Source organism: Oncorhynchus clarkii, chromosome 3 (assembly GCF_045791955.1).
Source record: "Oncorhynchus clarkii lewisi isolate Uvic-CL-2024 chromosome 3, UVic_Ocla_1.0, whole genome shotgun sequence".
NCBI lineage: Eukaryota > Metazoa > Chordata > Actinopteri > Salmoniformes > Salmonidae > Oncorhynchus > Oncorhynchus clarkii.
In genome coordinates, this window is record NC_092149.1 from 72441617 (window position 1) to 72467431 (window position 25815).

Below are 25815 nucleotides of genomic sequence, written 5' to 3' on the forward strand. Positions count from 1 at the left end.
ATTGGTTTGGAGTTGATAGCTTAAACAGTAAAAGGAGATTTTTTTAGCATTCAAGCCTATGGGCCTTTTTGGCATTAAAAAGCATTGAGAGCTCATTTAAATGTTGTTGTAGTACAAAAAGTATAAATGCTATCAAAAAAATGTCTCAAGCAATATAAGTTGGGGCAGCCTGTAGGTTTTAGAAGTTTGTTTCGTATTCATAACTTAAATCGCTTAAGCTCTAGAGTGGATGGAAGAAATATAATTAGAACTAGATGGTAACTTTACATGAAGTAAAGTTGTGGGGCTTGCTTTCTCTTTTAAAAGTATGTTTGTGGTAGTGGAAGAAGTAAAAAAAACTGATCTACTATTAGAAGCAACGCAGTTACATATAGTCAGTTACATTTAGTAAGTTACATTTAGTAATATAATTGGTCCGGTTACTTTGATAAACTACTATATCAACCTGATTTAATTATGATTGTGGGGCAGTTAGATCACAAAAATGTCTGTCTGTAAAGAGTGTGCTGAGAGTCAAATCAAATCGAATTTATTTGTCACATACACATGGTTAGCAGATGTTAATGCGAGTGTAGCGAAATGCTTGTGCTTCTAGTTCCGACAATGCAGTAATAACCAACGAGTAATCTAACCTAACAATTCCACAACTACTACCTTATACACACAAGTGTTTAGGGATAAAGAATATGTACATAAAGATATATGAATGAGTGATGGTACAGAACGGCATAGGCAAGATGCAGTAGATGGTATTGAGTACAGTACATACATATGAGATGAGTAATGTAGGGTATGTAAACAAAGTGGCTAGTGATACTTGTATTACATAAAGATGCAGTAGATGATATAGAGTACAGTATATACATATACATATGAGATGAGTAATGTAGGGTACGTAAACATTCTATTAAGTAGCATTGTTTAAAGTGGCTGGTGATATATTTTTACATCAATTTCCACTAAAGTGGCTGGAGTTGAGTCAGTGTGTTGGTAGCAGCCACTCAATGTTAGTGGTGGCTGTTTAACAGTCTGATGGCCTTGAGATAGAAGCTGTTTTTCAGTCTCTCGGTCGCTGCTTTGATGCACCTGTACTGACTTCGCCTTCTGGATGATAGCGGGAAGCAAGTTCAGGGAGTGGGTGTTTAAATAAATGAAACAAACATGTAATTCTAACAACGCACCGACATGAAAACATAAAGTCAATGACACCAGAGGAAAGAACCAAGGGGAGTGACAGATATAGGGAAGATAATCAAGGGGGTGAAGGAGTCCATCCAGGTAAGTGTCATGAGGCGCAGGAGCACGAGACGATTGTTACAGGTGTGCGAGATAATCAGCAGCCTGATGACCTAGAGGCCAGAGAGCGAGTACATGTGACAGTATCCCCTCCAACGCGTAGCTCCAGCTGCAGGACGCTGTCAAAGGGGACAAACCCGGGGTTCAGGAGCGGACCGGCACCCCTGCTGATGTGCAAGAACCTGTCACGCCAGCTGAGGCGCGGGAACCTGTCACGCCAGCTGAGGCGCGGGAACCTGTCACGCCAGCTGAGGCGCGGGAACCTGTCACGCCAGCTGGGGCGCGGGAACCTGTGTAAAATGTCAAATTTTATCACAACGGTTTGGACAACAGCAGGATTTTCTTGGAAGTTCTCTGGGCTGAATGGGGATCAGTGGGAAGAGGGACCCACTGACAGGATAAGGGCACCCATTCCCTCATAGCTCCTCTACCCCCAGGGGATACACAAGTTGAGTCACTAGTTCAATTTCAATCTACTTTGAGTTATAAACAAAACAAATTGCTAAAATTTGCAGGAAATGTTCATGACATGACTTTGTCTGATTTACGTAATCGGACAGGGACACAGAAGATTGTGTGACTTTTCCTTCAGACCTGTTAGGAAAGAAAAGTCTGTGTCAAATACTGTATGTTCAAATACTATACTTTGAGAGTTTTCTCTAGCCTGCCTGGAGTGTCAGATGGCCAGGGTTTGCAATTTTGGGACTATTCTATTGGCCTATTAAGCCAGGCAAGCTCAATCAAGCAAAAATAAAGTGTGTGTGTGGATACATGTAGTGATTCGCACCTGTATCCCGAAGCCCTGGGCTAATGCAACCAGTGCTACATTCTATCTAGAGCCCTGCATGGGCATGACTTTTTAGCGCAAGCCCTACCCAGGCCTGATTGCCTAACCCGAAATTAGAAATACAGTAACTTCCTTTGTTTAGTATCTATAGCTGATCGTCTCTGTCTGTCCCTAGCTCCCAGCGCTGCCCCATGCACTGTGAGTATCCGTAGTAACTGCTCCGTTTGGGCTGCTCAATGATGACACAAGAAAGCTGTAAGCTGACGTTAGCTAGCTACTTTTTGTCACTTTAAACAGCTGTAACTTTTAATTAAAATGTCAGTTTGTAAAAGTTCAGAGAAAGTAGTTGATGCTGTTACTCAAACAATTGTCTTTTTTGATTGGTAACAGATCAATCTGTTCTGTTTCCAGATTTGAATAGCAGATAAGTAGACCAAGAAGTCATGCCCTCTAACTTTTTGGAAAAAAAATTAAAATTTCAGTTTATATATCTTTGGCACGGTTAGTAAAACCACTATATTGATTGATCGGTAGAATATATTGTTCCGATTTCAGATTTGAAAAGCAGAGAAGTAGCTAATTTGTGTCAATTTGCATTTACAGTGAATGGAATGTTAAGTGGTGTCACACTGGGACCTTTTAGAATGGTGAGGAAATCCCATGAAAGTGGATGGAGGACAAAAATAAGGACAAAAATCTTAACAATTTAAAAAGTATAAAATATGTCAAAAAGTTGTAAGAGGAGTAGCATGCAAAAGAATAAGAAGTATGTCGAAGATTTAAAGTGGGGGACACATTTTTTGCCAACTGCTTCAGCAATTACACCTGACTGTTGACTTGGCAGATTAATGTGCAAGTTCTCACTTCATTTTGCAACACAGTAGGCAAGGAGTTGACGTTGTACAGTCAGGTCCATTATCGGCACTCTTGATAAAGATGAACAAACAATTATGTATACAATAAATCAAAATACTGTGCTATATTGTTTTATTATTTTATATACATTGCTTAGAGAAAGAGATTTGTTTAACAAGTAATGTTTTGTTCTAAAAAAGACAAGTTCAAAAGTATTTGTACTCTTAATTCTTAATTCAGTCTACTTTTGTAAATTCATCTCAGTTTAAGGAACTGTATTGTGGCCTTTCGTGGCTTCCTGTTTCACTGGGGTATAAACATTAGGTAACATGCATGTAAATTCCCTGTCATCCATCACAATGGGAAAATGAATAGAACTCACAAACGAAAAGAGACATGGTTGTTGACCTGAATCTGGCAATGGCAAAAAAAATACATACTACCTATTAGGGCAACAATTTAGAAGTTTAAAACCGTTGGAAGAGTGGTAAACTTGCCTAGTATTGGACGCATAGTGTATCTTGTCCCCATGCACAGTGAGGAAGATGGTTCAGGAGGCAAATAAAAGGGCCAAAGTAGGAGAATTACAAAACTTTGTCGCATTACCGGGTCACCACATCTCCAAATCTACAATTAGACGCCACCTCCATTCCAATAGGCTCTTTGGAATGGTTGCACGAAAAAGCCTTTATTGAGAGCAACAAACAAATGTACATGCCTAGAGTTAGATAAACAGCATTGCCCCTTGGATTGGAACCGGTGCTATGGTCAGATGACAGAGCTCTTTGGGCATGCACACCAGTCAGTGGTGGGTTTGGCAACAAAATAAGGATGCATGTGCAGAAAATAACCTCATACCTACTGTAAAATATGGTGGTGGATCTTGACTAAAATGTAAATGTTATGGTGCTATTTTGCTTCCACTGGTCCTGGGGCACTTGTTAAGGTCAACAGCATCATGAACTTTACCAAATACCAGGACATTTTAGCCAAAAACCTGGTTGCCTCCCCTTGGAGGCTGAAACTTGGAGGCCGCAAGTGCAACTTCCAGCAAGACAATATCCCCAAGCACACATCAAAATCGAGAAATTGTTAATTGAAGACTGATTTTGTCTCCTGACTTGAACCCCACTGAAAACCTTTTGCTCATCTTTATCAAGGGTGCCAATCATTTCGAACCTGATAAGCGATTCCATAGAATGTGTATGATGTCAGCAGGGGAGATTAATGCAATTATGGCTTTTCATTTTCAATCAAATTAAACTGTGCTCTATTTCACAGTGAAAGGAACACCAAAATGCAGCAGGAGTGGAAACGACAACAGGTTAGCTTTTTCTGTGTGTGTCTGTCTGCCTGTCTATGTATGTGTCACACCCTGGTTCATGCCTACACATGATTTGTTCTACCTTATATTTTGTGTACCCTGCCCAAACTACCCTGTTGTGTGTGTCCTAATGCCCGGCTCTGGTGTGTGTGTGTGTCAGTATGAAGATGAGCAGAAGAAGGCAGAGCGGATGCGGATCGCAGCGCTGGCTCGGCAGAACGAAGCTCTGAGGCGCCAACAGGAGGACCTGAAACTGCAGCTTATAAAGACATCGGTGGGTCTAGATATGTCATATAGCAGCACCTAGTACAGAGGCGAGGAGGACTAGCTAGTTGAATAAAAACAGCCAATACAGTCTTCCTATTCATATCCTTCCTTTCCTCTGTCATTTGTAGAGCTTCAGGACAGCTGTACAGATGTCTCCAGCTTCTGCTCCCCCTACAGTCAGAGTTAATGTGAAGGCACCACTGAGCACTAGGGCTACCACAGCATCACCACTCAGTGCTAGGCCCAGATCATCTCCTCTCAGGATCTCTCCCCTCACTCAATCAGGTACGTCTACTGTGAACTGTGTATGTTATGTTGATGGGGATGTTTTTGATAATGTAAGTGTTGATATAAATGTATCTCTCTCTTCATAGGGACCAGCCCTTCCTCCAACCACATGCCCATCATCTCTAGCGTGTGCTCTCTTTCAACCCCTCCAGCCCCTTCAACACCTTCAAGGTAGGGCCACTGTTTGAGTGGTAGTCTCTCTTCTCTTGTATGCTCTCTCTCGTTCTCTGTCTCTCTCCCGTAGTGTTTGTACTACATATCCTTGCCACAAGGGAGAGAGAAATTCTGTCAATAATCATTGTTATTTGTTTAATGGTGCATAATAAGCCCCCATATCCTTTGTAGAATGAAGAGAACATTGGCCATGACCTCTGAAAGGGACACCAAAAGACCCAGGGTGAACGGTTTCCACCAAAACACCTCTATGGGATCCGCATCAACGGCAGCAGAGACGAATGTGTCATCCCCATCAGTCATCATCCCGATTGACGATGACGATGATGAGATCACGGATGACGATGACATTGTTATCTTGGAGACCAACAGCACCCCTATTCCAAAGAAGGCAACCTTTGACATGGCCAAGGTAAAGTCAGAGAGTAGGGCTGTGGAAACACCTTCTGGCACTGGCAACGTTAGGACCAATGGCATAGGAACAAGCTCCGTGGAAACGGGAACCGCAGCGACCAACCTCTCCCCTCTACCACCTTCCTCAGAGCAGATGAGCATCACCACCCAGACAGACATACGGGGCGAAGTGAAGGATGAAGAGGAGGAGCGAAAGAAAAAGGAGGAAGTGGAAAAGGAGAAGGAGAGAATAGAGAACTGGACAAAAGTGAAGAACAAAGAAGAGGACAACAAGAAGAAGAAGGAGGAAAGAGATAGGAAGAGAACAGAACCAGGCCCATCCTCTGCAGGCCCATCCTCTGCAGGCCCATCCTCTGCAGGCCCCTCCACACCAGGCCCCTCCACACCAGGCCCCTCCACACCAAACCCCTCCACACCAGGCCCCTCCACACCAGGCCCCTCCTCTGCAGGCCCCTCCTCTGCAGCCCCATCCACACCAGGCCCATCCACACCAGGCCCATCCTCTGCAGGCCCATCCTCTGCAGGCCCATCCTCTGCAGGCCCATTCTCTGCTGGCCCATCTGTCCCAGACCCATCAGACCTTCCTCGGATTGACTTCCGTAACCTGTCAGAGGCACAGGAGCAGCAAGATCAGCTGCTGGAGCTCATGCAGGCTGCAGCCCATGAGAGGGACCAGTTTAAGGAACAGGTCCACAAGCTGACCTGCCAGCTCCATGACCTGGAGGGCAGCATGCAGGAGCATTCCCGGGCCGCTGTGAAGAGAGAGCAATGCCACCTGGCCTGTCAGACTGGAGCAGGGGATGGAGAACGAGAGCCGGCAGAAGGGAGTAAGGTCAGTGACCAGCTGGCTGTACAGGTAGACACTCTGCTCCAGGACCTCAGCAATGCCAACTGTGAACGTGACATGCTACGCTCCCAGGTGAGTGGCCATTTTATCCCCCCTACCTTTATAAGTATGCTGTTGATATTTTACCATACTGTGAAAAAGGCTAGTTTGATGGAAACCTGATGTACCAGGTGTGTGGAGGATGAAGAGGTGGTGATGGGGCAATGCATCATACTGTGTGTAAGTGAACATGAATCAGTTTGTCTATCTGATGTGATTTCTTATCTTCCTCCGCATAATCATCTGCCGTCCATTCCCTTTTGTGTCCCTATCTACTCTCCCACCCCCAGATGGAGGCTATGAAAGAGGAGAAGGGCAACCTCTTGTCCCAGTGTGAGACGCTGCAGCTGGACGTGGTGGAGCTGAGGAGGGAGAAACAAGAGTGGGAGAGAGAGAAACAGGAGAGAGAAGCATCTCAGGCTGCAGCTGCCCAGACAGAGAGGGGAGACGTAGCGGCCACTAGTGCTGCTAATGGCTCGACCTCGGAGGCACCCCAGACGTGAGGATAAGATTTTCACTTCTGTTTTCTTCAGTATTCCTGTATGGTCATCAGATCACCAGTGCGTTCAGAAAGTATTCATACCCCTAAACTTATTCCACCATTTGTTGTGTTACAGCCTGAATTCAAAATGGATTATTTTTTTTTCTTTCTCACCCACAGAATACCCTAACATGTTTTTAGACATTTTTGCACAATTATTATCTCCCGTAGTGTTTGTACTACATATCCTTGCCACAAGGGAGAGAGAAATACAGAAATTTACATATTATTCACACCCAAGTCAATGCATATTAGAATCATCTTTGGCAGTGATTACAGTTGAGTCTTTCTGGTTAAGTTTCTAAGAGCTTTGCACACATCTAAGAGCTTTGCACACCTGGATTGTACAATATTTGCAAATTATTGTTTTAAAAAAATCTTCAAACTCTGTCAAGTTGGTTGCTGATCATTACTAGACAGTCTTTGTAAGTCTTGCCATATATTTTCAAGCCGCTTTAAGTTTATTGTCCTGCTGAAAGGTTCATTTGTCTCCCATTGTCTGTTAGAATGCAGACTGAACCAGATTTTTCTCTAGGATTTTGCCTGTGCTTAGCTCTATTCCGTTTTATCCTAAAATACTCTTTAGTTCTTGCCAAGGACAAGCATACCCATAACATGATGCAGCCACCACCATGCCTGGAAATATGAAGTGTGGTACTCAGTGATGTTTGTGTTGGATTTGCCCTAATCATAGCATTTTATTTTCAGGACAGAAACGGCCTTATTTGCGAACAGGATTCATGTTTTGGAATATTTTTTGTTCTGTACAGGCTTTCATCTCTTCACTCTGTCATTTAGGTTAGTATTGTGGAGTAACAATGTTGTTGAACCATCCTCAATTTTCTCCTATCACAGCCATTAAACTGTTTTAATGTCACCATTGGCCTCATGGTGAAATCCCTGAGCATTTTCCTTCCTCTCCGGCAACTGAGTGTATTGATACACCATCCAAAGTGTAATAACTTCACCATGCTTAAAGGGATATTCAATGTCTGCTTTTTAAAAAATGTATTTATACCCATCTACCAATAGGTTCCCTTCTTTGCGAGGCATTGGAAAACCTGGTCTTTGTGGTTGAATCTGTGTTTGAAATTCACTGCTCAACTGAGGGATCTTACATATTATCTGTGGGGTACAGAGATGAGGTAGTCATTAAAAAAAACTATTACCTGACTTGTTAAGCACATTTTTACTCCAGAACGTATATAGGCCTACCATAACAAAGGGGATTAATACTTATTAACTCAAGACATTTCAACTTTTCATTTTTTATTCATTTGTAAAAACATCATTCCACTTTGACATAATGGGGTATTGTGTTTAGGCCAGTGACAGTCTCAATTTAATCCATTTTAAATTCAGGCTGTAACACAACAAATTGTGGAAAAAGTCAAGGGGTGTGAATAGTTTCTGAAGGCACTGTACATGAACACCCTTTTTCTCTTTGTCTGTCTGTCTCTCAGGCTGAGGGAGCTTCGGAGGAGCATTGGTCGTCTCCTTGTCACGTTTGTCCCAGCGTTGGACCTTGAACAAGTCAACTACGACTGTCCAGTCATCGATGAGATCCTCCATCAGGTTCTTACTGATGTGGAGACGTTGGGGCCTGCGTAAGGGCCTGGGGCGGGATATGGATGGAGGGGTTGTCCTCCATCTAACTCTGTGAGGAGAGGCAGACCTGGAGATGGTCACAGAGACTTCCTGCCTCTCCTTTTACCTCGGCGTTTTTACACTTTTTAAATGTATTTTCTATGGATTTTTTACAAGTGAAAGAGGGAATGAACTGAAAAGTATTTATTTGTATTGCTGTACAAACACTTTTATATTGTTCCATGACCATGGTGGTACTTAATGATGCAACAAAAACAGTAAGCTATTTTGCACTGAAACTTTGGGGTTACTGAGTTCAACCTCTCCTTCTCACAAACACTTACTACTCCAATGTGGATGGAGGCTCTAGAATCATGTCAGTGTTCCGGGAAGATGTTTTTCTCTTCGATTACAGGTGACCACAGTGAACTTTCCTGGAATGATGTCAGGAACAGAGGAGTTTTCACTTGATGAGTTAAGGGACATAGTCTCCACCATGATCTGCTCTGTGGCTTGGTAGAAGGACTCCCTTCTCTCCCAAAACAGACATAGCCATCAGTTCTACATCGTTCCTAGATCAAGACAGATTAAGTTCAGTATTCAATGTTGCATTCACTCTTATGTGCTCATGTTCATTTATATGCTAAGAAATAATGAAGACTTTTTCACCCAAATCTTGAGTTAACATATATTTTTATTTTGTGTTGTATGTTTTATAACTAGGAGTACGATATCCATAACCTCTCCCCTCACTCTTGTCACACGTTTGTCTTATCAGAGTACTATCAATCCCTCTCTGTTCTTTTGAGCTGAGACTGATGTTTCTCTTGAAATAACAGGGTTTTTGCACTCCAGAGGATTTCAAACTTATTCCTAACTCTGGGACGCTAACAAAATTGTAAATTGTTAATTAAAAGTTAAGGTCCAAATGCGGGAGATTGTAATGCAAGAGATGGGGGATGAGTCCAGAGAGGTGCAGTGCATTCAGACCCCTTGACTTTTTCCACGTTTTGTTACGTTACAGCCTTATTCTAAAATGGATTAAATAGTCCCCCCCCCCCCCCTCATCGAGCTACACACAATAATGACAAAACAAAAACAGTTTGACAATTTTGCTAATTTATAAAAAATAAAACCTGATATGACATTTACATAAGTATTCAGACCCTTTGGCAGTGATTACAGCCTCGAGTCTTAGGTATTTTACGTTACAAGCTTGGCACACCTGCATTTGGGGAGTTTCTCCCGTTCTTCTCTGCAGATCCTCTCAAGCTCTGTCAGGTTGGATGAGCAGCGTTGCTGCACAGCTATTTTCAGGTCTCCAGAGATGTTCGATTGGGTTTAAGTCTGGGCTCTGGCTGGGCCACTCAAGGACATTCAGAAACTTGTCCCAAAGCCACTCCTATTTTGTTTTGGCTGTGTGCTTAGCATCATTGTCCTGTTTGAAGGTGAATCTTCACCCCAGTCTGAGGTCCTGAGTGCTCTGGAGCAGGTTTTCATCTGTACTTTGCTCTGTTCATCTTTCCCTCGATCCTGTCTAGTCTCCCAGTCTCTGCCGCTGAAAAACATCCCCACATCATGATGCTGCCACCAACATGCTTCACCGTAGGGATGGTGCCAGGTTTCCTCCAGACGTGACGCTTACCATTCAAGCCAAGGAGTTCAATCTTGGTTTCATCAGACCAGATAATCTTGTTTCTCATGGACTTTAGGTGCCTTTTGGCAAACTCCAAGTGGGCTGTCAATGTACTGAGGAGTGGCTTCCATCTGGCCACTTTACCATAAAGGCCTGATTGGTGAAGTGCTGCAGAGATGGTTGTCTTTCTGGAAGGTTCTCCCATCTCAACAGAGTAACTCTAGAGCTCTGTCAGTGACCATCGGGTTCTTGGTCACCTCCCTGATAAAGGCCTTTCTCCCCCAATTGCTCAGTTTGGCTGGGCGGCCAGCTTGAGGAAGAGTCGTGGTGGACCCTAACTTCTTCCATTTAAGAATGGAGGAGGCCACTGTGTTCTTGGGGCCCTTCAATGCTGCAGAAATTTTTGGTACCCTTCCCCAGGTTTGTGCCTCGACACAATCCATTCTAATTAGCTCTACGGACTATTCCCTCGACCTCGCGGCTTGGTTTTTTCTCTGACAGGCACTGTCAACTGTGGAACCTTATAGACAGGTGTGTGCCTTTCCAAATCATGTCCAATCAAATGAATTTACCCCCAGGTGGACTCCCAAGTTGTTGAAACATCAAGGATGATCAATGGAAACCGGATGCCCCTGAGCTCAATTTCAAGTCTCATTGCGAAAGAGTCTGAATACTTATGTAAATAAGGTATTTTTATTTTTAATAAATGAGCAAAAATGTCAACCTGTTTTTGCTTTGTCGATATGGGGTATTGTGTGTAGATTGCTGAGGAAAAATACTTATTTAATCCATTTTAGAATAAGGATGTAATGTAAAGAAAAATGTGGAAAACGTCAAGTGGTCTGAATACTTTCTGAAAGCACTGTATTTCAAAGCAGGATCAAAATGATAGCCAGCTCAAACCACTCCAAACTTTCTAGTTCATGAAGAAAGATTGACTCATTGAGGTCGTGCAACTGACTCAATATCTTCAATGATCCATATTTAACTGAACCTTTTTATTAATTAACTGGAAAATCAGCAGCTATATCTGGAATGTTTATCAAAGTTAACTGGTTAATTTATTGATTTGTGATTCATCCCTCAATTGGGATTAGAGAGTGGGAATGTGCTTTGTTTTCTCGACACGAGGGAATTTTGGTTGTCCTTTTAGCAATGCAACTGTCCCGGATGTATTATTTCTTTTAAAAATATATTTATTTTTTTCACTGTTCTAACTGTTGACTTTTTTTTCAATGTATAGCCTCTACAAAAGATACATTACCAACATTGCTTCTAAAAGTATGCAATGAAAAAAAGAGACCTTGAAATCCCAATAACATTTACTGACTAACGAATCCTCTGTCACTTTCACAATTCCATACACGATCAGCAATAATTTACTGGGTTGGGAAGGCATCAAAACTGAAACGTTATTCATTCGGTGTCATTAGAAGAGCACCTAGCTTCAAAGCGAAAGTATATTTGCTGAATGGTTGGGCAATATAGCAAACTTAAATTTTAACCTGAAATTACATTACATCAAACACTTACAATGGCTTGCATGTCATATGTTATTCTGGAATGCAGATTTACAGATTTTAAATTACCCAGACACAATTGGGTGCCACAGTATGAGTCATAAAACCCGGAAATGGTTCTAATTGTTTTTTCACCATACATTTTTCCACCTGCAATTTTTAGACCTACTGTATAAGGTCTGTGTTTTGTGTAGGTTTACCTTGGCTTGACGTTTTGATAACTTGTCCTAGAGAGATGTGCGCAGTTAACTGGAATCAATCATTTGCATTGTGAATTTAAGAGTAAATTGAGGCAAATATAATTATAAAACTCACCTTGTCCTAGAGAATTACACAGCTATCAAAACGTCATGCCAATATAAGCCTACAACATATACACAATTAACTTGAATATTTTGAAAAATTCACAATGTGAAAAATAAAAGGCGGCAAAAACGCGTCCGCTATGGCGTCTTTTTGTAGGCACTAACCACGGTGGTTCGTTGAATGAAGCCTTTGGAAAAATGTATGGAGTTTTTCGATTAACGCTGAAATTAAGGTCTGGTAAGCACAGGCGTAGGAGATCTTATACGTTTTGTTCTATGATATAAACTAATATCACTTTAAGCATTTATGTAATTTACATTGCATAAAGGCTTCATATTTCATAAGGGTCAGGTTATCTCATAGAACAAAACATAAGATTTCATGAGTCTGTTAATAACCTCGGACCCTATTTTCGGCGTGTATTCCAAAAATCCTATTTCGACATCCATTTTGCCTATAGGAATGGCTGAAAGAACCAGAGCTAAATAATTTCCTGTTTTTATTACTACAAGCTGGCAAGCTCCTGACACCAAGTCATAAACCTCGCCCATTTAGTTTTAAACCTAACCCTGAATTTAAATTCAGAGCAAAAAGCATTTTTTTTGTGTGTGTACCAATTTGGACTTTCTCGCTGTGGAATCTGTGGCTATATAGAAACTCGTGGAACCCCTTGGACTACTCTGGTATTACCCGCCCCTTCCCTTCTCAGCCTATCACTGCTGACTTCTCTACCGGAAGTTTTTTCCGAACTCTACGCGGGAAACCAATGTTTTCTCTCTGCTGTCCGCTTGTAGATTTGACTCCGCGCGGGACGCAGCAGAAAAGTTAATCAGTGGAAAAAAACTGGTAGGCAGAGATACATGCATATTTATGGATTTGTTCTGGATGCATATTTGAATAATCCAATATTTGATATAACATAATTGTTCATGTGTCTTCGCAAGTTGTTTTACTTCAACACACAGCAATCGAATTAAACTAGTTTAGCCATGGCTGAACTAAGCAAACCAGTAGCTACCAAGCTAACTCTTAAAAAAAAATGAATGTAACTTTGAGAGCACTTGGAAGTGGTTAATGGCCCAACTTTCTCCACTGCCTTCCCAGTATGTATTGCAAGTGACTATCGGTGTCAACAACAGCTGCTGTTTGTTTAGTTGCTGTAGTTAGCTAACTAACTGTTTACGTTACTAGCTGTCTCTAGTCTAGCTGACATCGCATTTTCAGTTAGTTAACGTTACTCTCTTTGCCTGTATTTAGTAGCAAGATGAAGGTGATAACATGTGAGATTGCGTGGCACAACAAAGAACCTGTCTACAGTCTGGACTTCCAGCACAACTCAGAGGGCCGCATACACAGGCTGGCCACAGCAGGAGTGGACACCACTGTCAGGGTGAGCAACAGTTAGCTACCTACTGACGTTATCTGTTTAAAACAACCGCTCCATTGTTGTTTAGTCATTCATTCTCTGGGGTTGTTTCAAGTATCCCACCTGGAATTGAGACCAGTCTTTATTGTTCTCTCACTCTCATATGCACACACCGTGAACACTTTGTATGCATTAGCAGATTGTCACACACACACACACACACACACACACAGAGAGCTTGGTAAAGGAAACTGTAATAATGTATTGTATGGTGATATACTATTAAGAGAGATAATGACCTAATGAGTGTAGTGGGTCTGTGTGATGCTGTAACGTGTGAGGTCACTTCCTGTGGTTAGTTGTGGCGTGTGGAGATGGGGCCCGATGGGAAAGCAGTGGTGGACTTCCTGTCCAACCTTGCACGGCACACCAAGGCTGTCAACGTGGTGCGCTTCTGCCCCAACAGTGAGCTGCTCGCTTCTGGAGGAGATGGTGGGTCACGATGTAGCAAACGTGTATATATCAACTATAGCATAATTGACAAATATTATAATTTATATAATATATAAAGATGTGGTTAGATACAGTATATTGACACCCTTGCATGATTCACTATTCTCAAATAAGTTGACAAAACATTTGTTTATATGTGTATTTGTTTTATTTCCACTGCACAGGACCAAGATCAACAATATATCAACTGAAATTGAGATTGTTCACAATTATTCAAAATAATTTGGTTAGAGGCAATTATTCTCATTTATGTGTAATTCATCTAATCTGTGATACTTTGCAGGTGCTTACAGGGTAAACATTGCCATTCAACCAGTTTTAAAAAGAAAAAAACTAAACAATCTTCTCCAATGTTAAAGTGCAAGGGTGCCAATAAATGATTTATATACGGTATACACTAGATAACTGATCGAGGGTGCTGTGTTGAAGCCACCATGCCTCCATCTTGGTACTCACCCACCATTGTAAAAAATATATATATATTTTGGAAGCTATAGAAATGCATTTATTAATGTCTGCATTTGTCTTTGCCACATTCATTCTATTACAGACACCTTAATGCATACTTTTAAATTATATTATGTGAGCTAAACATAAAGGAAATTGTTTTATATATTTTTCAAGTATAATTTTTTGGACATTATTAATGTTACTGTCCCCACTACACCTAAATAATATTCAAATCCATGTCATTTTGTCCTTGCAACATTTAATTGAAATACTGTAGAATTCTATTTATTCCTGTGGAGGACTGCTCCTACTGAGGAGTCCCAATATGGCTAACCGGTGACTTCAAAGCCTCTCAATGGCCAATACATAGCATCAGCAACCCAGGGTTTATATTCATTATTGGTGCCAGTATATTTGACTGCATCTGAATGACAAATGTTTTGCCATAAAGATATTTTTATATATATATATATATATATATATATATATGGAACTAGGATGATCAGTGTCTCCAATTGTAACCCATTGATGCCAACACTGAAGAAAAATACGCTATTTGCATATCAGTCATTTAGCGGACACTTATCCAGAGCATAATTTTTTTTGTACTTTACTATGTTCAAGTCATAGCTAGGCAGAATCTCTAACCGAACACTTGGCCCCTAAGCCCTTTATCGATTGGCCACTTACTGATGTGTTCGATAGTGATTACTCAGGTAGGCAAGTGTTTTGGTCAAAATGAGCATTGAGACGATGCACGCTCGACATCCAAATGTCACTTATCAATATTCTAAATCTATTCGCGAGCTGTCTTGGGCAGACACAGACGCACACACCGATAGACATTGAGAAAACAAAATGTATCTGCTCCTGCCCAAAATATGTGCGACTAAATCCATCGCTGGTGACTTCATCAGCCAATTTAGCTGGTTGTAGACTGCTTTGATAACAAATATTCCGTGTGTGTGTTAATGACTGTGTGTTGATGACTCTGTGTAACAGATTCAGCCATCCTGCTGTGGAAGCTGAATGACAATAAGGAGCCTGAGCAGGCCTCGTCGTTCCAGGAGGAGGAGGATAGTCAGCTCAACAAGGAGAGCTGGAGCGTGGTCAAGACCCTGCGGTGATACCCTTTAATCACTCCCCTTATCTACAATACATTGTCCCTTCCCTGTGTATTACTTCATAATCACATTTGTGACTGTTTGTGTGTGCACTGTTTAAATGGTGTTGTGTTTTGTAGGGGACATATTGAGGATGTGTATGATATCAGCTGGACCCGGGATGGGAACTTCATGGTCTCTGGTTCTGTGGACAACACTGCCATTATGTGGGATGTAACAAAGGGTAAGATGTGTGTGTGAGATTACATATAGCTTGTGTGTCTAAATATGTCTATTCAGTTACATTTGCGGCCAAATACTGTATATTGGCACCCTTGGACTTTAATTCTCTAGGTCTTCTAAAATATTCAAATTGAAGAAAAACATTTGGTCACCTCACCTTATTGGCTTTTCAACATTGCGGAATTAATAGTATTTTGTAAACTTTTTAAACTATTTTAATTTAGAAAATAAAGACATGGCATGGACAAAATTATTGCCACCTTGGAGCTAAATACATTTGTTTCTGTAATGTTGAAAATCCAATAAGGTGTTGGTGGCCAAAAGTTGTTCTTTTTTATTTCAACTTATTTTTAGAAAAAAAAGGTGAATTATTTAATAAATCTGCAAGGGTGCCACACACAACTGTATACGTGTGTGTGTGTGTGTTGTTCAGTAAGGGATAATACCCCAACACGATCATTACTATGGGACAGTTGGAGATCGAGATCAAATTTGAGTATTGAGACAATGTTGCACATGTCAGAGAGACAGACAGCAAGGTTTATACCAATCTCTGCTGTTGAAAACTAAGTGTTAATCTTAAAGAAATGTGAGATAATGTCTAGTTGCTTTTTATAGTGGAGATCAAGTTTATAACTTCCCTGTTTGGGCTGATGAGAGTGAATTGCTCACTCAAATGGAACAGAGTAAATAGGCATTTTAACATCATAGATTTAGCCGGTGGTAACTTGTGTAATAGACACCGTCTGGAATGCGATTTTAACCAATCAGCATTCAGTATTAGATAGAAGCTGTTTTTCAGTCTCTCGGTCCCAGCTTTCAGGCTGAGGCTCGGGTGGTTGATGTCCTTGATCTTTTTATACCTGGATACAGCCCTTAGCCGTGGTATATTGGCCATATATGACAAACTCCCGAGGTGCCTTATTGCTATTATAAACTGGTTACCAATGTAATTAGAGCAGTAAAATAAATGTTTTGTCATACCAGTGGTATACGGTCTGATATACTATGGCTGCCAGCCAATCAACATTCAGGGCTCAAACCACCCAGTTTATAATTAGTTATAACACCGGTAATAAGTGTTGTATTTCTCAGGTCAGAAGCTGTGCATCTTTAACGACCATAAGAGCTATGTGCAGGGAGTGACCTGGGACCCGCTGGGCCAGTATGTGGCCACACTCAGCTGTGACAGGTAGGAACACACCCAGCCTCTGGTCCCCTGTAAGACATTTTGTCTCCTTTTATCAGTGATCAGTGGGACTAACATGATACATAAACAAAGAATCAACATGGACTTGTAGATCTGAACCTTATTAAACAGTGTTATATGATTGATGATCTGTCTCTCCCCCCCCCCCCCTCCCTCAGGGTGATGCGTGTGTACAGTACTCAGAGCAGGAGGAAAGTCTACAGTGTCAGTAAGATGAGCTCTGGATCAGCTGCGGAGGGAGAGGTCAGTATGAGCTGAGTGGACAAATGTTCTCCCATAGATGGGTTAGCTGACAACGTAAAGAAAACAATGTGCACACTTCAATGGGGTAGAAGTCTGTTTTGATTCTGCATAGCCAGAAAGCTGCCAACTATGACAATAAGCTACCATTGGGGAATTGTAAGTTACTTGTTTCAGCTAGTTTTGTCTTTTTCTTGATACCATGTCTTGTTTTGAGGTGTTTTGACAGGAGACGAACTATAGCTTAGATGATGTCAACACTAAGCCAACGCTGTCTGTTTTGACCCATATGTGTCAGTTTTGTTGCTAAACAGCTATCTATACACACACACATACTTTACACTCACACTAAACACAATCATGCACACACCAAACACTCTTTAATGTGATGGTGTTTGTCTGTTTATTTGTGTGCAGGTGAAACAGTACCGAATGTTCCATGACGACAGCATGAGGTCTTTCTTCAGACGCCTCACCTTCACACCGGACGGCTCCTTCCTGCTCGCCCCAGGTAAACGCACTCACACAGAAACAGCTAAGCCTTGTTCACATTGGTAGTTTGAAGTGATTCAAATACCATTTTTTTGAATCTGTTTTATTTCCTGCAGTCTGAACAGCCAAAAAGCAAATGGATTCAGATGTCTCAAGCCACATTTTAAACCACCTTCGTAGGTGGTTTGAAGTCCGATACAAAACGGATTCTTTCCCATGCAACCTGTCTGAATGTTCAAATCTGATTTATTTAGACAGTTATTTGGCGTATCTTGTTGGTTGCTAGCTACTCTGTTGACAGTTTGACAAGAACATGTGCTAGCTAACTGGTTTGTTAATTATTTACAAACAAATGAGTGAATGTGCTAGCAAGGTAAACAGTTACCTAACTAGTTGACTGCTGTAGCTAGACATAAAGGACTAGTTTTGAAAGTTGGATCATTTTATCCTTTAAAGGTGTTCTTACACAATGATTTTGAGTTTGAGAAACATCCATGGCAGGTATTGTCACCGTAGCTTGTTACATAACTTCTGAGTGATGGGAAGCACGAGCACCACCACCGCACACACCTGTCGTTATTATGACAACTAGCATAGCCATGTCAGCAAATGACTGCTGTCTGAACACACACACACATGGAAAATAAAACTGATTTGAGCGTGGAGGCCTGCATTGTGAACAAGGTTTTATTCTGTACATCCATCTGGTGATTTGAAACAGGAAGTAATTGTGTCCTGTGCTGCTGTCATATCCTGTGATGGTGTAGAGGTCATGGGTGACATCCTGTTTAACCCATCTCTTTTCTCCCTCTCTGTGTCCCCCTCTCCTCTCTGTCTGTTTGTGTCTGTCTCTCTGTAGCAGGGTGTGTGGAGGCGGGGGAGAACATAACCAACACCACCTACGTCTTCTCCAGGAAGAGCTTCAAGAGGTAACTGCTGCCAATGAATAGCCCTTTGTGGACAATAAAGATGAATTGAACTGAGACTGTCCAGGTCTGGAGTTAGCTGCTGTCTCTGGGTCTGTTGCTCTAGGTCAGTATTTCCCAACTCCAATCCTCCAGTACCCCCAGCAACACACATTTTGTTGGATAGCTTGATGATTAGTTGACAAGTAGAATCAGGCATGCTTGTCCAGGGACTGGAGTTGGGAACCGCTGCTCTACTGTATGTCTTAGAGCTGGATATGGACAAAGATCCATATTGCGGTAAATTGCCTGAATTGATGAGAGAACGAAAGGTTTATAACACTAATGTGCACCATTTTTTTAAATAATTGATTCTTAAACTACTACTACTACTAGTTTGATGGTTGTACCCATTAATTGTCCCATTAACAATCACCCATATTAGCAAACTTTTTTAAATTTAGAACTTTTCTCTAATATAGGCTATCGTAATGAACGATATCGGCCAAATACCTGCAATAAGTGATCAGTGTGGATAATTTTCAGTTTATCATCCCAGCTTTAATAAGTCTTGCTCTCTTAGTGTGTAGCTGTATCAGAGTAAGGGTGAAACTGGATGCATCTACCTTTCTGTATTCCAGGCCCATAGCTCACCTGCCCTGCCCTGCTAAAGCCACCCTGGCTGTACGCTGTTGCCCTGTCTACTTTGAGCTGAGGACCAAGAAGGGAGAGGGTAAAGACACAGCTCTTCTACTGATTATTACTCATGTATATATTTAATTTATTCAGCAAACTCTTATTACCCAAGATATAAAAGGATAGCTAACTCTCTCTCTGCTCCCCAGATGGCAGTGCCCAGCCCCTGCCCAACACGTTTGGCTTGCCCTACAGACTGGTGTTTGCTGTGGCCTCTGAGGATTCCATCTTCCTCTATGACACTCAGCAGACCCTACCTTTCGGCTACGTCTCCAACATCCACTACCACACACTCAGCGACCTCACCTGGTAGTCCACACAAAACATGCAACATAATACAGAATGACACAATACAGAACATCATCATTAGACAAGAACAGCTCAAGGACAGAACTACATACATTTATTTTAAAAGGCACACGTAGCCTACATATCAATGCATACACACAAACTATCTAGGTCAGATAGGGAAGAGGTGTGGTGCCCGTGAGGTGTTGCTTTACCTGTTTTTTAAAACCAGGTTTTCTGTTTATTTGAACAATATGAGATGGGAGGAAGTTCCATCCAATAAGGGCTCTATATAATACTGTACGCTTTCTTTAATTTGTTCTGGATTTGGGGACTGTGAAAGACCCCTGGTGGCATGTCTGGTGGGGTAAGTGTGTGTGTCAGAGCTGTGTGTAAGTTGACTCAAAATAATTTGGGATTTTCAACACATTGATGTTTCTTATAAAAATCCGTGATGCAGTCAGTCTCTCTTCAACTCTAAGCCAAGAGAGATTGGCATGCATAGCATTTATATCAGCCCTCTGATTACAATTAAGAGCAAAACATTCCGCTCTGTTTTTGATGAGCTTGAGGTAGAAGATGCCTTAAGCACAGATCTAGGATCCGATGACCCCACTACTCCCAATCCTAAAATGCACTGAAAAATATCTGATCCTGTGTCAGTGTTTAGGGGTAACCTCTAAGTACTGTTTAATTAGTTGTTGTTGTGTGGCATTGTTCCGGTCTGTGGTGTTTTCACCCAGTCTCTTTAGTGATGTCATATCCTTTTGTAGGTCTCGGGATGGTTCCTTCCTGGCGGTGTCGTCTACAGATGGCTACTGCTCCTTCCTGTCCTTCTCCCCTGGCGAGCTGGGCACGCCCCTCAAGGAGCCCCCTGTCCTGGAGGTCGTCACCCCTGGCAACGGGCTCGAAAAGAAGGGCAAGAAGGTTGCAACGGCCCGCACGGTGTCCCCCGTCCCCAAAACAACAGAGAGCACCGCCCCTATTCACCCCACCCCTAAAGAGGCCCCCAGCACCCCCATCTCCTCCCTCACCTCCCCTGGCACCCCCCTGACCCCTGGGGGAGAGGAGAAGAAGAACCCTGGTAGGGCCAAGACCCAGCCCCGTAGGATCACCCTCAACACCCTGGAGGGGTGGGGCAAGCCCAGCACCCCCAAAGCGGCTGCTGCTAGTGCCCCCAAAACCACCACCACGGCCAGCACCAGCACACCCTCCACCCCTCAGCAGCCTCGCCTCACCCTCTCTACCCCCAACACCCCCCTCGCCCCCTCTATTGCCCAGCCCTGCCTCACGCCAAAAGCCCAATGCAGCAGCGGTAAAACCCTGGGCCCCAGCACCCCTAAAGCTAGCACCACCCCTAAAGGGCCTGCCCCCAGGTAAGAGCACAAATACAAGATTGTGTGTCTGTGTTTTTGCCTGTCTCTGTTTATATGCTTGCCTGTGAGTCAGAGTTGGTGCGTGTATTCCGTGAGAGTGAGTGTCTGCATGTGTGAGTAGCTTTTGCACGCTGATGTATCTTGATCCTGGTTGAATCACCACTACATAAAGGGATAGATGAAACCCTTCTCACTGTAATGTCTGCCCCTGGTCCATAAGCTCAGAACTATCCTGCTCTCACTGTTCCTACGGGAACTACTTTATTGAGGAAAGATGTACTTATTTTGATGTGGTTGTCCCACCTAGCTGTCTTAAGATGAATGCACTAACTAAGTTGTCCTGGATAAGAGCATCTGCTAAATGACTAAAATGTAAATGTAATGCTGCTTGATGCTATAGCCTAGATGCTAAAACGAGGTAGCCGGACTGCTTCGCTCTCTCTCGCAAGACTACGGTATGTAAATGTATGCAAACTCTCATTCAAATGGCCTGTGGTGAGTGGAGCCAGACAGCCTGACTGGTGCCTACATACAGCTACTACATAACTGCCACATCACTGGATGGAAAGGAGCAGTTAGACTGGGAGAGGCTGGTGGGAGATGGGAGCACCAGCCAGGCAGCATGCCTAGTGTAGGAAAGGACATTGAGCCATTTCCCCACTAATGTTTCCATTTATTGCAAATGGTTGTGAATTATTTTGTAAACTTAGATTTTCAGATGTTGCAGATGATTTGTCATTTGTTGTGTGACAAAATGATGAGCGTGCTTGTGGCATGTTTGGTCATTAGCTACTGTCTGTCAGAACAAACCCTGTCTGGTATTCAGGGTTTGTTGGACCTCCCCACTGTTAATCAAGTACTGATTATCCTGAGAAGCTGCCGGCAGATAATAGATGGGCTGTGTGTGGGGGACATTATCAGTCTATATGAACACAGATTGAATGGGCAGAAGTGAAGTTATATTTGTTATTATTTGCAGGTCTAAATTAGGTGTAAGTGTTTCTTATGTAGGCCTACACTGATAGAATAGTAGCTGTATGTTGAGTTCTGCTGTTGTCTTAGGACTAATTCCTCAGCCACCTACTCAAGAGTCGGGTAGAATCCCCTTCTAAGTGACTGTTCTCTCTCTCTCTACTTTTTGTTTTCAGACGGATATCTCTGACTCCTGTCATCTCCAGATCTCCAGCTGCCTTCAGCACACCCTCCTCCACAGAGAAAGCCAAACATGGTCAGTATATCCTGCAACAACTTATGACGCGATTGGCCAAGCACTTTACAACAAGACCAGCGATTGGCTATGGGCAGTTATCATTACTGGTCTTTGTAACGGGGTCTGCCTCTGAGAGCCCAACTAATGAAACATCAACAACATTTGAGTATACTAAATTATGTGAAGTCTTATTCCTAAGAACTGTTTTTTTTTATCCAGTCCAGTGTTCTGCCTATGATTGATGCATCTCTTTTGGTTCAACTTATTTCCCCAGAACGGCCCTCTCCTCCCACTGACCCTGTGTGCCAGCCCCCAGAGTCCAAGCGGACCAAAACCAACACCCTGGCAGGCAAGACAGGGGTGGCTCCAGCCTCAGGGTCAACACCCAAACCCTAAGGACCCCACGTTACTAAGAACCCTGAAGCACGAGTACAGAGCAGCACAGAGAGTGGTGTCAACATGCAACTCACATATTATCCTCCTACACTCACACACACACTTTTGGAGTTTAGCCTACTGAACTGCATAGACTGGTGTTGTCAGCTAAAACACAAGTTCACAGAGCGAAGACTGGCATTTTCCTTCTAACATTATTATGTATGTTTTTGTAACCTCACGTTCTCAATCTGTAGCTCTTTTTGGTGGATAACCAGGTTATTGTGAAATTTAAATAAAGGTAAGATAAACCACCTCCGTCTAAAAGAAGCCTAGATCACGTATGAAACTCAATGGTCATTGACTTTTAGTCAGAATTATTGTCTGTATAAGTATTATATTAGTACACTATATATACAGTGCCTTTTGGAAAGTATTCAGACCACTTGACTTGTTACACATTTTCTTATGCGACAGCCTTATTCTAAAATGTATTACATAAAACATTTTCCTCAGCAATCTACACACAATACCCCATAATGACAAAGTGAAAACATGTTTTTAGACATTTTTGCAAAGTTATTAAAAACCTTTTCTACATAAGTATTCAGACTCTTTGCTATGAGACTCAAATCAGCTCAGGGGCATCCTGTTTTCATTGATCATCCTTGAGCTGTTTCTACATCTCAATTGCAGTCTGTGGTCAATTCAATTGATTGGACATGATTTGGAAAGGCACACGCATGTCGATAAGGTCCCACAGTTGACAGTGCATGTCAGAGAAAACACCAAGCCATGAGGTCGAAGGAATTATCCGTAGAGCTATGAGAATGGATTGTGTCGAGGCACAAATCTGGAGAAGGGTACCAAAACATTCTGCAGCACTGAAGGTCCCTCATTCTTAAATGGAATAAGTTTGAAACCACCAAGACTCTTTCTATAGCTGGCTGCCTGGCCAAACTGAGCAATTGAGGGAGAAGGGCCTTTGTCAGGGAGGTGACCAAGAACCCAATGGTCACTGACTGAGCTCCAGAGTTTATCTGGAGATGGGAGAACCTTCCAGGACAACCATCTCTGCAGCACTCCACCAATCAGGCCTTTATGGTAGAGTGGCCAGACGGAAGCCACTCAGTAAAATGCACATGACAGCCCACTCTGAGTTTGCCAAAAGGCATCTAAAGAACTCTCAGACCATGAGAAACAAGATTCTCTGGTCTGATGAAACCAATAACTCTTTGGCCTGAAAACTAAGAGTCACGTCTGGAGGAAACCTGGCACCATCCCTACGGTGAAGCATGGTGGTAACGTCATGCTGTGGGGATGTTTTTCAGCAGCAGGGACTGGGAGACTTGTCAGGATTGAGGCAAAGATGAACGGAGCAAAGTACAGAGAGATCCTTGATGAAAACCTGCTCCTGAGCACTCAGGACCTCAGACTGGGGTGAAGGTTCACTTTCCAACAACCCTAAGCACACAGCCAAGACAACGTAGGAGAGGCTTCGGGATAAGTCTCAATGTCCTTGAGTGGCCCAGCCAGAGCCCGGACTTGAACCCGATCGAACATCTCTGAAGAGACCTGAAAATAGCCATGCAGCAACGCTCCACATCCAACCTGACAGAGTGTGAGAGGATCTGCAGAGAAGAATGGGTGAAACTCTCCAAATACAGGTGTGCCAACTTGTAGCATCACACACACGACGACTCGAGGCTGTAATCACTGCCAAAGGTGCTTCAACAAAGTACTGAGTAAAGGATCTGAAAACTTATGTAAATGTAATATTTCAGTTTTTTATTTTATAAATTAGCAAACATTTCTGAAACAGTTTTTGCTTTGTTATTATGGGCTATTGTGTGTAGATTGAGGGGGGGGGGGAACAATTTAAGCAATTTTAGAATAAGGCTGTAACTTAACAAAATGTTGAAGTCAAGGGGTCTGAATACTTTCCGAAGGCACTGTACAAAAGTATGTCAAATGCCTTCTGCTATTTCAGCCACACCCATTTGCTGATAGGTGTATAAAATCAGGCACACAGCCATGCAAATTCCACAGACAAACTTTAGCAGTAGAATTGTCTTACTGAAGAACTCAGTGACTGTCAAAGTGGCACTGTCATAGAATGCCACCTTTCCAATAAGTCAGTTTGTCAAATTTCTGCCCTGCTAGAGCTGCCCCGGTCAACTGTAAGTGCTGTTATTGTGAAGTGGAAACGTCTAGGAGCAACAACTGTTTAGCCACGAAGTGGTAGGCTACAAAAGCTAACAGAATGGGAGTGGTGAAGAGCTTAAAAATCGCCTGCCTCTGGAAGCAATGTCAGCACAAGAACTGTTCGTTGGGAGCTTCATGAAATGGGTTTCCATGGCCAACCAGCAGCACCCAAGCCTAAGATCACCATGCGCAATGGAGTGGTGTAAAGTTCGCCACCATTGGACTCTGGAGCAGTGGAAACGCGTTCTCGGGAGTGATGAATCACGCTTCACCATCTGGCAGTCCGACAGACAAATCTGGGTTTGGTAGATGCCAGTAGAACGCTACCTGCCCGAATGCATAGTGCCATCTGTAAAGTTTGGTGGTGGTGGAATAATGGTCTGGGGCTGTTTTTCATGGTTCGGACTAGGCCCCTTAGTTCCAGTGAAGGGAAATGTTGACGCTACAGCATACAATGACATTCTAGACGATGCTGTTGCAACAGTTTGGAGAAGGCCCTTTCATGTTTCAGCATGACAACGCCCCTTGTGCACATCAAGAGACATACAGAAATGTTTTGTTGAGATTGGTGTCAAATTTTTTTTTTGGGGGGGGGGGTACTTTTAACCACCTTTTTCTCCCCAATTTTGTGATATCCAATTGGTAGTTTTAGTCTTGTCCCATTGCTGCAACTCCCGTATGGAGAGGCGAAGGTCGAGAGCCATGCGTCCTCCGAAACACGACCCTGCCAAGCCGCACTGCTTCTTGACACACTGCTCGCTCAACCCAGAAGCAAGCAGCAGCAATGTGTCAGAAGGAAACACCGTCCAACTGGCTACCATCAGCATGCATGCGCCCGGCCCGCCACAGGAGTCGCTAAAGCGCGATGGGACAAGGACATCCCAGCCAGCCAAACCCTCCCCTAACCCGGACAACGCTTGGCCAATTGTGTGCCGTCTCATTGTGCCTGCACAGAGCCCTGACCTCAACCCCATCAAACACTTTTGGATGAATTGGAACGCCGAATGTGAGCCTGGCGTAATCGCCCAACATCAGTGCTCTTGTGGCTGAATGGAAGCAAGTCCCTGCAGCAATGTTCCAACATCTTAGTGGAAAGCCTTCCCAGAAGAGAGAAGGCTGTTATAGCAGCAAAGTGGGGACCAACTCTATGTTAATGCCCATGATTTTGGAATGAGATATTTGACAAGCAGGTGTCCAAATACTTTTGGTCATGTAGTGTATGTTTTTATATATGAATGTCTGTATAATGCTGTGGATTTTGG

General features: G+C 42.8%; 2 protein-coding genes across 3 annotated transcripts in view; both read left to right on the forward strand.

The window, feature by feature from the left end:
• The window catches only part of LOC139403355 (MORC family CW-type zinc finger 3a), a 28452-nt gene extending 17184 nt beyond the window's left edge, over positions 1-11268 (forward strand). The window contains exons 13-19 of the mRNA XM_071146941.1: positions 4220-4262; positions 4423-4536; positions 4658-4814; positions 4904-4988; positions 5163-6324; positions 6582-6790; positions 8296-11268. Of these exons, the coding sequence (XP_071003042.1) occupies positions 4220-4262; positions 4423-4536; positions 4658-4814; positions 4904-4988; positions 5163-6324; positions 6582-6790; positions 8296-8443 (1918 nt within the window). The 3' untranslated portion in view covers positions 8444-11268. The remainder of the gene's footprint in view (positions 1-4219; positions 4263-4422; positions 4537-4657; positions 4815-4903; positions 4989-5162; positions 6325-6581; positions 6791-8295) is intronic.
• Positions 11269-12634: 1366 nt separating this feature from the next.
• On the forward strand, positions 12635-22951 carry LOC139406128 (chromatin assembly factor 1 subunit B-like). Of its 2 annotated transcripts, XM_071148606.1 has the most exons (14): positions 12635-12727; positions 13139-13271; positions 13607-13739; positions 15213-15333; positions 15454-15557; positions 16652-16748; positions 16925-17009; positions 17424-17517; positions 18358-18427; positions 19045-19136; positions 19249-19408; positions 20161-20763; positions 21912-21991; positions 22248-22951. In XM_071148606.1, exons 2-14 carry the CDS (start codon positions 13146-13148, stop codon positions 22367-22369), a joined length of 1887 nt encoding a protein of 628 aa, XP_071004707.1. In that variant the 5' UTR covers positions 12635-12727; positions 13139-13145; the 3' UTR covers positions 22370-22951. The 2 variants fall into 2 exon arrangements, with proteins under 2 accessions (XP_071004707.1, XP_071004708.1); XM_071148607.1 differs by lacking the exon at positions 12635-12727 and having other exon boundaries at positions 12995-13271.
• Positions 22952-25815: the final 2864 nt, after the last annotated feature.

Excerpts from the sequence above, each read along its gene's own strand:
- LOC139406128 (XM_071148606.1), top strand. The coding sequence starts at position 13,146 with ATGAAGGTGATAACATGTGAGATTGCGTGGCACAACAAAGAACCTGTC. Across the intron at positions 15,334-15,453 it reads AGCGTGGTCAAGACCCTGCG|GGGACATATTGAGGATGTGT; the intron begins GTGATACCCTTT and ends TGTGTTTTGTAG. Across the intron at positions 20,764-21,911 it reads CCTAAAGGGCCTGCCCCCAG|ACGGATATCTCTGACTCCTG; the intron begins GTAAGAGCACAA and ends TTTTGTTTTCAG.